The 12,505-nt window shown below is 30.8% G+C and overlaps 1 protein-coding gene across 1 annotated transcript in view; it reads left to right on the forward strand.

Annotated features, from left to right (window-relative positions):
- Positions 1 to 2,695: 2,695 nt before the first annotated feature.
- LOC129915224 (ADAMTS-like protein 1) overlaps positions 2,696 to 12,505 on the forward strand; it is a 57,187-nt gene continuing 47,377 nt past the window's right edge. Inside the window, 2 exon segments of the mRNA XM_055994704.1 lie at positions 2,696 to 2,869; positions 6,637 to 6,781. Of these exon segments, the coding sequence (XP_055850679.1) occupies positions 6,751 to 6,781 (31 nt within the window). The 5' untranslated portion in view covers positions 2,696 to 2,869; positions 6,637 to 6,750.

Genomic DNA, 12,505 nt, shown 5'->3' on the forward strand with positions numbered 1-12,505 from the left:
CTTTCTCAAGGTTAACAAGTGGCTCAAGAAAATCATTACTTTTGTTTCTTGAATAAACGCAAATAATTTAAAGGAGTTTTTTTCTTGATGTAGGTTTGAGGGAGCTTAGTGAGAGGCAGAAGGAACAATGAATTGTGTGTTTGGTAATTAATTGGAATTAGAAAGTGACTTAAATAGTTTTGTTTATATTGGTTAGGTCCGTTTGGTGTTAGAGGAAAAGTGTCAAAAGAGGTTTTTTTTTTATTCGATGACCATATTCTGACTTATTGTGACACTTTGACACTTTAAGGCAATTGGAATTTTGTAGTGAATTTGTATTGTTATTTATTTACTTAAAAAAAGGGCAAATTTGAGTTATTTAATTAATATAACAGTTTTAAACTCTTTTTAGAACTTTTAAAGAAACGCTTGTTTTGTCAGGCTGTTTTTATTATAGTAACGCCTTCTATTTCAGACTTCAAATTTACTGTAACGCCTGTTGCCTTAGGCTCTGGTCTTATAATAAAGGCTTTTTTCTCAACTTATCGCCTTGTCGTAACGCCTGCCTTATTAGACAGTTTTATAGTAACGCTTCTTAACTCTAGCTGAGGTCTTAGAGTAACGCCTGCTATTTGGACTACAGTATTAACATGTGCTATCTCAGGCCGTGATCTGATAGTAACGCCTACTATCGCATGCTGTGGTTTTATAGTAACGCATGTTATCTCAGGCTGCAGTTTAATGATAACGCCAGCTATCTTACGGTCTTATAGTGACACCTGCTATCTTAAGCTGTCGTCTGATAGTGACGACTGTTATTTGGGCTGCGGTTTTATAGTAACGCCTAATATCTCAGGCTAAGTTCTTATAGTAACGCTTGTTATTTCAGGCAGTTGTGTTATAGTAACGCTCCGCATATTATAGTGACGCCTGCTGTCTTAGACTCTGGTCATATATTAAGGCTTTGGTGTTACAGTAACGCTTCCTGTCTCAGGCTATGGTCTTTAAGTAACCAGCCTCGAATTAGAAGGTCGTTGGAGAAATCTTATCTGATGGGGATGAACTAAGAAGAAGTGGTTGTAGTTTCAGCTGAAAAGTTAGAAATTTTTATAAGGTTTTTTTTATTAGGTACAAAAATTAAACTGCAAAATACAATTTATTAGCAATATGCATTCTAGTCTCGAATTAAAGAATTCGGCAACAAAAATAAATTATTATGTTTTTCACGGGATCGTCTATAAATGAGTATGTATATTTCCTCACAAACTCAAAACTACTTACTATAACTTATTGAAATAGGTGATTTAAAACTATTTCATAGTTTTATATGATGCCCTCTGGAGGCAAAACTATGAACTATAAATTTTGTCTCTAATGTACAATGGATCTTAAAAAAATATTTTATCAAATTATCAACTCAAAACAATTAGAAAAAAAAAAATATGTTCAGAAAATTAAGCCTGAATATTTTATGCTTTTTCCCTCTAGAGGGCGTTATATTAAAAAATCCTTTTATATTCTATAACCAGCAGGCATATTTGACACTTCTAAAAATACCAAATTTATCAAATTATGATGAGTAGATCAGAAGTTATAAGGGAATATACACACTCAGATAGGAATTTGAAAATATTTTGTATGTGAGTATGTATGTTTCCTCATAACTTTTTAATTACTTATCATAACTTAATAAGTTAGATATTTTCAGAAGAATCATATTTGTCCGCTTGTTATTGACTATGAAACGTTCATTTATATAGCGCCCTCTATTGGCATTATTTTAGTTACAACATTATAAAATTTCATCAAATCTGAGTCTTTTTTACGACTTAACTTGCAGGTAAGTGGCATATGAAATTGGGGTAAATGAAAATGAGGGTTTAAATAAAACACACGGTAAATCACCGTGGAAAGTTTTCACGCGAAGTGAAAAACTGCGGACACTTTATAAACAATCGTCATAGTCGTCTCTCTCTCTCTCTCTCTCTGGATGCAAAGTGCGGTAATTACATTGTATCGGCCTGTGGAAGAATTTTTTTTTTTCTGTTGCAGAAACAAGGACTAAGGAGTAAAAGTCATCAACAACATCCCGTTTTAAATGCAGCAGAAGGCTCTTGGCGAATTTTCTTTGTTAAGTAGCGACCTGTCCCGGGTAACAGAGAGAGAGCGAGTTGTATTGTTCACCATCAAGAGGCAGGTATAAGCTGTGTGTGGACTTGAAGTGGAGTAAGCAGCACGCTAGGGCTTCGCCACGACTACGGATGTTGCATGCCATATCCTTTTGCCTTGAAACATTCAAACGCCACCGAGCCGCTCCACTACCGGCCTACATTTGCTGCGCTCCAGCTCCTGTAACAAGCCAGAGATTGCTACTCCTGCTGTGGTAGCATTAGCAGCTGCAGTATATGCACCTTCCCTATATCCCTTTCGCTATTAAGGACGAAGCGTGCAATCCTTTTTGGATGGAACTTTCACCGCTCGCGCTTCGTTTATTCAGTGTCCTGGTTTTGTTTGCTTGTGTGTTGTTATAAAATATTCACAGTTATACACTCTTTGACTCGTTAACTGAATGGCTTTATTCATTTAATGTAAAATGGGTTTGTTTGTTTTCTTTCTCTTTCTCTCTACGTTTTTTCTGCTTTTGTTTTCTCGCTTTTTTTTTTTGTGGCTGCTGTGGATGTGAAAAAATCTGCAAAAAAATAGGGGGAGACCTGCACATCTTTCTGATGACGTTTCACTGCCAGAGGTTGATGGTGGCGGTGTCACTGGCCGAGATGAGTCGGAACACTATGATGAGCCGAGTGTCATTGTGCAGCTGTCAGGAAGAGTACAAGATGGAACTCGGTGTCGTGCCGGAAGTCTTGATATGTGCATCCAGGGCAAATGTCAGGTGAGCCAGATAAAAAGTGTTTTTTTTTTTTTTTTTAATTATTTTATATTTTTTTTTTTATTTTTATTTCATTTTAGTATATTTTTTTTTTTTTTTTGGATTTTCTGTGAATTTTTTTTTTTATACGGTAGGTTGATTGGCGTGGTATAAATAAGTTAATTCGCATTGTGGAGAATAAATTACCTTTTTTTTTTATTTTATTTATTTTTTTTTTTGGTTTTAATTATTATCAATTACTTTAAAACTTAATGGATAATATGTGTTATGTAAATGAACTCTGAGAGAGAAAGAGGAATGACTTTGCAGAGGTTTTTCTGTTTTTTTTTTTTTTAACCTTTCTTTTGTAGACTATGGATGTTAATAGGTATGTGTAATGTAAGTAGGTACTTGCAGCAGAGATTTAACTTGAAGTTTAAATGATTTTAATGAACTTTCGAAGCTGCTTTTAATTAATAATGGAAGTTTTGGGGAGAGTTTGACGAATCGAATGTTTTTTTCTTCTTCTTCCTTTTCTCGGCGCTGTTTTTTTTTCAGGAAAACTGTGCATTATAGACTAAACTCTAAGATTTAGAAAAAAAATTTGAATTTGCCCATTAAATTTACGTCACATTGTAAATGAAAGAATATGCTCCATCTTTAATAAACGATTTATAAAGGTTAACAGATGATAATATAGCTTCTGTAAAGCTTTATAGAAGTAAAATTGTTTACAGAGCAAATATAGCTTCTGTAAAGCTTTATAGAAGCAAAATTCTTTTTACTTCCATAATGGTTTATTAAAAGCTAATATAGCTTCTGTAAAGCTTTATAGAAGCAAAATTGCTTTTATACTTCTATAACGACTCACAGTGAATTTCTATAGAAGCGAAATTGTTAGTTTCGCCAAAAGCCAAAAAGATTGACCTTTTGACAAGACCTCGACGTCAAACAGTGGTGTTTTTCATGAATTTTGAAGTCATAAATCAATTTTTTTTTTACGAAAAGTAATAAAATAAGTCATACCTATTTGACCATTTTAGGGTCCTAAATTTAACAAGTTCCATAGTTAAAACTGAAGATAAAGCGTTAAAGTGGTAGAGTTGTCATCCAATTGGAGATCATGACGGTCATCGATATTGAAGAAGGATGTCCATTTCTTACTTTTTACTTTCTTTGTTTAACATAGTTTAAACAACTGCTTCTAGGGTCTTAATTTAAAAAAGAACTTGCTTAAAAATTTGTTATGAAAACCTACTAGCATTTTAGATTAATACTAAGATATTTAACATTCTGGCTCTCTATTACCCAAAAATAGTAAAATTTTTTTTCTACAAACCATTCGTCGATGTTAAGGTCTTAAAGTGTGTTTTGTAAAATGAATTTGAAATACAGCGTGAAAACTACCAAGTTAACATTTTTTTAAACTCACGTGAAACCAAAAAATCTTGTTTGGTACATTTTTTTTTGAAAAAAAGAGGTCATAATCATTCAAATTGTGTTGCAATATTTATGGAAATTCTGTTAAAAGTGTTGTATTTGTTATAAAACCAAGAACCAAAATGTTCTTTTCAGATATCCAAGATGCAAGGGTGCTTTTTTGAGACAAATTTAAAATTAGTTTTTATAATCTAAATTCGATTTTGGACCCTATTTTAGCTCATATCTTTAATAATTGAGAAAAAAAATTCTTATGAACCCCTAAGAAAATGAAGTGTTATGATGGTATTTTTGTAATCATTTACCGTATATTTACAATAAATTTTGAACTGTTCCAATCGCTAATGCTAAGACCCTAATAAAAGTTATTTAATATTAATCGAAACTTCTGTCTAAAAAATTGCCTTTTTAAATTTTTGAAGGCATCACTTTGACCTATTACTATCGTAATATTCAATCAAAATTAAAAAAAAAAATTGAATAATTAAAATTCTGAATAATAAAAAAAAAGCTAAAATTAAATTATTCACAATTAACAAAACAACTGCTGCCTGTCACTTAATTAAGTGTAAATACAAATTAATTCCATCAAAAACAAAAAAATAACAAACCAGATATGTAAATAACAACTTTCAAGCTCATGTTACCTGTCGACCTTCAATATTCTTAACTCTTCGTCTCATTATAGTTTCTCTGTCTTCCTTTTCCACCCGATAACTTTTATTATAATTTGTATCTTAAAAGTTGTCCCTTGCTAATTTTTTTAAAAACATCTCAGGTGTCAAAAATATCTTCTATCATCTTGAAAACAAAATATAAACATAAAATAATGAGTCTTCAAAAAATTCATCCTAATCATACCCCCCTCAAGGGTTTAATCTTTCTTACAAAAAACCATGAAAACAAGACAAAACGAAGAAAAAGATAAAAAAAATAAATTCTTAAAGAAAACAACAAACGATTGGATAAACATTAAAACGAAAAGAGTATTAAACTCATTTACAAGTCTAATACCTTGTTAGTAGCAGACTCTCTCTCTCTTATATCTCCAAAGAGGAATTTATACTATTTTTTTTTTATTCATTTTATTTTGTACACAAATGTAGGAAAAAGTTAAACAAAACAAAATCAAAAAAAAAAATAAAGAAACAATACCCTTTACCGGAATTTTAATTTACATTCCTCTGCGGTAAATCGCCTAACGCAACATAATCGTAAACATCCCACATCCTTACTATAATCCCCGTAGGCCGTTTCAAAAAAAAAAAGTCTTCAAGAAAAAAAATGTCTGTGGTTTGAAAAAAAAAAAAAAAAAATAAATAAACATGAAAAATAAAACAAGTCTCTTCCCGACATCCCTCGAAGGAAACAACAACAAAAAAAAAAAAAATGATGCCGTGATTAGGCCTCATTTATTTCAAGGAGTTTGCACGACTTTTTTGTCAAACTTACCAAAAAAAAAAATAAAAGAAATCAACACAGAAAATGCTCATTACCACCCACAGTTTGCCAAAATCCTGAACCCAAGTCAGAATACATAGCGCGACATATCAATCGATTTATATACCAAAGGTAAATCTAGGAGTAAAGTAGTACCGAGCGAGCGCACATAACGGTTGTGCACAATGAGGAGCATAAATCAAACCACAATTTGCCAAATAATTCGGCCAAAGTTATTCATTACTTCGAACAGGAATTTAAATAATGACAACATGTCTCCGGGAAAACAAAGCACTTTCGTCAAAAATAGTCGTCGTTGTTGTCGCATATTCGCGAGGCTGCTATACCCCACAGAAATGGCGCCCAACGCAGGTTGCTGCTTCTGTTCTTCGTTGTTCTGGTTCGTTTTGTTTTGTTTGTTTGTTCGGTTTTCGTTTATATTTCACCAGAGTTGATGGTTCCTCACCCTGGACTTCTTCCACCCCCTTTTTTTTCACCCCTCTACCAATAAATATTGAGCCTTGTGCGAAGCAATTCATCTATTTCATGTTCAGCGCAGAATAATTTCTCAGCTAACCTGCTATATTGTGATAAATTATTTGTTACCCTCTCGATAGAATTGAGTATTACTCGCTCAGTCAAATGCAAAAACAAAAATACAAATAATAATAAAAACACAGAAAAAGAAAAAAAAAAATTCGAAAACGCTTTATTTATTCAAAATGTTTTTAGCTTGTTTGTGCTTGAGGTTCGTCGAAAAACAAACTCTCAGAATGTTCAACATAATTTTTTTTTTTTTTTGCTTTCTCAAGTCTTATCCTTCATCATTCTTCGATATTTATTCCGATTTTATTTTTATTTTCCTTATTTTTTTTTTTTTTTCTTCATACTTTCTCCTCTTCTTCTTATAGCGAGTTGGCTGTGACCTAAAGATTGGTTCAACGAAGAAGATCGACGCGTGTGGATTGTGTGGGGGTGATGGGAAATCATGTTCACAACCATTCTATCATTGAGAGACGGCACCGATGTCACTGTGTTCAGTCACCTGTGGAGGGGGTAAGTAGCTTGTTGACATGCAGAAAAAAAAAATACATCGAAGGGAAAAATATACATATAGATATTTTTTTTTTTTTATGGCCAAAGGAGTTTGTGGTTCGTGTTCATCTGTTATCACACACAGCTCGAACGATGATCTGGCAATGGCAACCTTCGATATTTTTTTTTTTTTTTAGTGTGTAAGGACTCTGTCAAGAGTGAATAGTTTTGTGACGAAGTAAGTTTTGTCAAAAAAAAAAAAAAAATACAAATTGAAACTCCAATGGTGTGGTGGTTGTGGGTGGTGAATTCGATTTCGATGTTTATTTTTTGAAGGGTGCCATTATATTAGACAGTTCATTTGTTTGTTATAGTAGTTGAGGTAACTGTGAAAGTTTGAATCACTCTGTCATGTAATATTGATGAAAAATTGATTTGGTGGGGGATTTATTTGGTTTTATCTTGCAATACCCATAAATAAATGAATACGTTCCACAAATGTTTTCAATCATTTAGGCCTAATTATTTCTACCAAAATAATGCAAAATAAATACGTTCCACAAATTATTCTCAACATATTGTATTTTTGAAGCATGTGATAATACCAAAGCAGGTTTATAAAAAATTAAAAAAAATAATAAGTTGGATATTGAAAGTGGAACGTAAGATTTTCAACTTATCACCAGCTTTTTTCTATCAATTTTGAAGATGATGTGGATTGCAAGTTGTATTTTTTTCTTTTAAAATGAGAAATGAAAACTTTCCACAAAGTGTTATAGGTAGTTCATTTTATTACTTCCTGAACATGGGACCTCTAATGAAAAATTCATAACGTAGAATTACAAAGCTTCAAATTTGAAAATCATGAAGAAGGAAGTAGGTAGAGAAATGTACTTATTTAGCTTGCGGCAATTTTTGTATGAGAAATTTACATTTTCGGTTTCAAATTAAGTACTTTAAAATTTTAATTGATTTGAATACTGTGAAAAATGTTACACGTTCCAGAATAATTTTGAAATATTGTTTTCGAATTAAAAGATTAGGAAGTGGAGTGGATATGCTATTATGCTCCACAATATTTTTCGCTTAATGGGTTAATATTCTCAGCAGGCTGTTAGAAGGGAACAACTGAAGGCAACTGTGGAACGTATATTGTCACCTTTACGTCGGAATTTTTCTTTCGGAGGTATTTTCGTGTAAAATGGTTTTTTTTTTTTTGTGGAATATGAAGTTATTTTTTTTTCTGTAAATATATTGAACTTAATTACTATTCTCTTATAGTAGGATTTTTTTTGTGGAACATATGCGAAATTGAAATTCAGTTTTCTTTACTTCTTGATAACTTTCATTTTATAGTCTGTCAAAGGACTCTTACTCATGTTCCATTTAAAATATTAGATGCATTCCACAACGTTTTAAGAGCCTATAAATACTATTAATACCATCCACAAGTAAGTCATATTGCTATTATAAAAGAAACATTTTAACAAAATTGTGGAACATAGACTTTAGAGAATAGTTGTTAGTTTGAGTTTAGTTTTTTTGTGGAACGTAGAGATTAGTTTTAATTTGTTGTTTTTTTCTGTAAATATATACAACTCAAAGATCATTCTTTCAAAGGAGATACAATCTGTGTGGGCTTTCAAGTCATTTTTCTTTTGTGGATCGTTAAGCTCGATACACGAAACCATCAAATATTTATTTCACTAAAAAAAACTTTTTGATTTATATATGTATTCCTTACCTCAAGTAAAATCGTTAGAAATTTTGAATATGGATCCAAAAAAGTTGTGGAACGCATTCATTTTTCTTCTCACAAATACATTCGGGTTGGCATTTTACTATCAAAAAAACGAAGTTCTTCATTTTTGAGATCGATAAACATGAAAGTGGAATGTATGATTGTGTTGTGACATTGGAATTTATCTGTGGAACGTACGACATTTTAGCATCCAATATACCTTCAACGAGAAGCTGTTATAATCAATTTAAAAAAAAAGACTTACAACCTATAACTTTTAACCTTAATCCTCAACTTTCGTGAAGTGAAAAATGAATGCATTCCACATTGTATAACAAGTCACATATTACCAATTTAAGTGTTAGAGTACCTATGTGATAGACAGGGAAACAATCCACTGTACTCTTGAAAAACTTGAAATTTACCAAACAAATAATTTTAAGAATGAATAGTAGCTGTGGAACGTAATCTTATTTTCATTTTCAATCGAACTGTGTTAAGATTGTGGTTTCTATAACAAAATCTTAAAAGGAATTCTAGAACAAACTTGTAAAAAAAACTTTGTCAATTATAAGTAAAGACAAGGACATACATATCCAATAATGGAGTAATGAAAATGTAGATTCCAGTTCAATAATTTCTCTTGTGGATTGTAGAGTAGAAAAAAAATAATTTAATAACAAATCTCTCGACCCAATTATATGCCTAAACCATAAGTCATAGTATAGTGCATGTACATAGCTTTTATATCATTATGACTTATCAACTTGTAAGTCTTGATTTTCTTTATTGATTTACAATCATTATTCCTTATAAGCCACTAACAACAACAAAATAAAAAGTCATATATATTTTCTTTCAAACTTCTTGTCAGTAAAATATATATCAAACTGATGATGTTTTCATTTCTAATTAATGGTCACTATAGCTTGATCATTCATAACAAACCTTTCAACATTCAAATATAATTAATCATCAGAAAGTACCTACAAAAAAAACAAAAAATACTAAATCACACCTTCAACTTTTCTTTAATCCTATAGCAACGAAGTAGTCCATTTCCAGTATAAGGTACTTAACTTATACAAAACACAAAAGTGAACAAAAAACTTCTAACAAAAGAGTCTCAGTACACATTAGCAAGAGTTATACCTAGATATTTGTTGTAGGTAGAGTGCACTATGCCAAGGTATTTTATGAAAATATTCAACTCCTATTTAACATATCAGCAACTTATCAAAATGCCGACGACTTATTAAACCCTCTTTATACCCAAGCCAGCACACGCATTGTATTTACCTTTTTGAAGGTCATTATTCCAGCAACATACCATTTCTATACCACCGGTGGAAAAATTGGCAATTCACCTAAAAGCACGACCCCTATATCCGATACTCGTAGTACAAGACTACCTACCCAACCCATTGGTATTCAGAAGAGCGGGTTTTTTAGGGGAGGTTGTGGGATGTAAGTGAAATCCAAAATTGTATCCCTTCTTGCCCCTTTTTATTCTTCAAGAGAGAAAATATTATATTTTTAGATGTTTTATGACGATGAGAATTGTTTTGTTCATAGAGGTAAGAATAATATATACGAGTCAGAAGTCAATAGCTTTACATGAAGTCCCATAAATATTATGACGATGATGGGTTTGGGTTGATTTTCTGCTTTGGTTTTTGTACTTGGTTGGTATAGCAAATGCGAGTATTGTTTAAATAACCTCGCGGCTATATCCGTGTAAAGGATCGAATTTCATTCAACTTGTAAATTTTCAGAGAGCTTCCACCAGGGATATTTAATATATCAAAAAAAATGTATATTTAAGAGAGGGATATTAAGTACCGACTAAAAAACGTGGATATAGTTTTCAGCAATAAATAAAAATGTAAACTCTAGAAAAACTCGAAAAAAAATTCATGAAAAATGTCCAACAATTTATACTATTTGTAATAATTTTCTGAAATTTGGTTTAGGATTTCTCAGGAAATAATATTTTTGATTTCTAGACTTCACTATTCTAGCTACCTATAGTTTGTTAAGTGATTAACGTGGTCCAAAACATGGTCAACCATTCATTTTATTTAGGTATCTGGGTATCTCATAACCACATCTTTATCAAAAAAAAGTTCAATCATTTCAATCAGAAAAAACTGTGGAATGTATTCGTTGACCATTTTATTTAATGCAGTTATTAAATTTCTTAAAATTGTTGTTCTAAGAAATCAACGATGAGTTATCAGCTGATAAGAAAATATTGAAAATCTTGAGGAAGTTTTTTAGTTTTCCCTTTCAGTAATTTTTGTGTTCATGTAGAACATAGGAAATTATGTATAATAGCTACAGTGCACAGTTTTCAAGATATGTGATTACGCATTGATTCAAGTTACGAACGCATGGGAAACCATTTCATTTCATATGTTCTTTATTTTAGGTAGGAATTATAGTGTGAAAAATGTTGTGGATCGTATTCATTTTGTTATATTTTCCACGCTCAACGTAAATTCAAATGCCAAGAAATGTGATAAATATTTTATATACCTATATTATAAGCTTTAAAAAAGATTTTCTGAAAAACAGAATTGTACCTACGTTCCAAATGACGTTCCACAAAAAAAAACTCACCGTAAAATCAACTGCGTTAAATGTGTTATAAATTCTTTATAAATTATTTATTTTCAAATATTTTATTGATTAACACTATTTTATGTTCCACAAGAAAAACCTATGAAATCAATAAGTCTTATTTACAAAAAAAAAAAAAACAACAATTTTACGGTTCAAATATTCCTCACACAAATTACGTTCCACAAATAATTTTTTATATAAGTTGTAACAAAATTTATTTTTATGATTTCACTTCTAATAGATTATAAACGATTCACCAGAATTACGTTCCACAAAACGAATTTGGCAAAGGCTTAGAGAGAAATAAATAATTGAGGAAATAATGTAGCGGATCATATTATTTTTTTGCGGGATTCACTTTAAGAGAAATGAATATTTATATTCCACAATATTTTACAATCCACTTTTAATGACTTCTTTTACTGAAACTAGTAGACTAAGCTTCATAATAAAATATCTACTAAAATGATCCTATACAATTTTTCGAACTTATAATCCACATGCAATGTTTCAAGTTGTAGTTGTTTGCCTTAGAAGTTTTGAAAGTTTTCTAATTTCTGGTAACATCCATAAAAACTAGTAATGAAAAATATTTTTGTTTTAAACTTCATTAGAGATGAACATTTAACTTAAAATCACATCAAAAACAAACAGGTTCCACAATAATCTTGGGCATTTACACAAGAATGAAACTAATCAGAAAAAGTTTGAAATTAGTCATTCAATCAATCATCTTTCAAACGAAAAGATGTGGAATATAAGTTTTTTAAGTTTCTTATTGACAAAAAATATGTTATTTTGGTCTAATTTATCACTTGATTGAATTCTTATTCAAACACATCCAAAATCTGGTCAGAGCTTAATAAATATCCTTTGAATTATCTTATAAGTTGTAACACATAAAATAGTTAAAAAGGCTACCTATATATTTCAATGGTTTTCACCTAAATAAAAAAAAAAACAAATTTACATTTAAGATATCTTACAAGATGCAAAAGCGTTGAAGCATTTCAGATTTTCAAACCTTTTGATAAATACCATTATCATGCATCACTTAAGAAAAAAAAAAGTGAATTGAAGGAAGAAAAAAAGCCTTCACCTTTGTAGAAAAGATATAACCCATTTCAAGTTTCCAATAACCTCCTTCTAAATATATAAAATTTCTTTGATACCCTTCATGGAAAAAAGAAAAAAACATAAACTCATTCTCCTTGGCCTTATAAAAATCCTTAAAATTTTCAAGGCTAATGCTTGTAAATAAATAAAAATAAAAAAAAAAAAAATACATCATCACAGAAGAGAGTGAGAGGATACCTTTTTTTTCATATCCTTTTTGGATGACAAAAAATAAAAAAACAAACAAGGAAAGTAAAAAAAAC

This window comes from Episyrphus balteatus, chromosome 3 (assembly GCF_945859705.1).
Source record: "Episyrphus balteatus chromosome 3, idEpiBalt1.1, whole genome shotgun sequence".
Lineage (NCBI taxonomy): Eukaryota > Metazoa > Arthropoda > Insecta > Diptera > Syrphidae > Episyrphus > Episyrphus balteatus.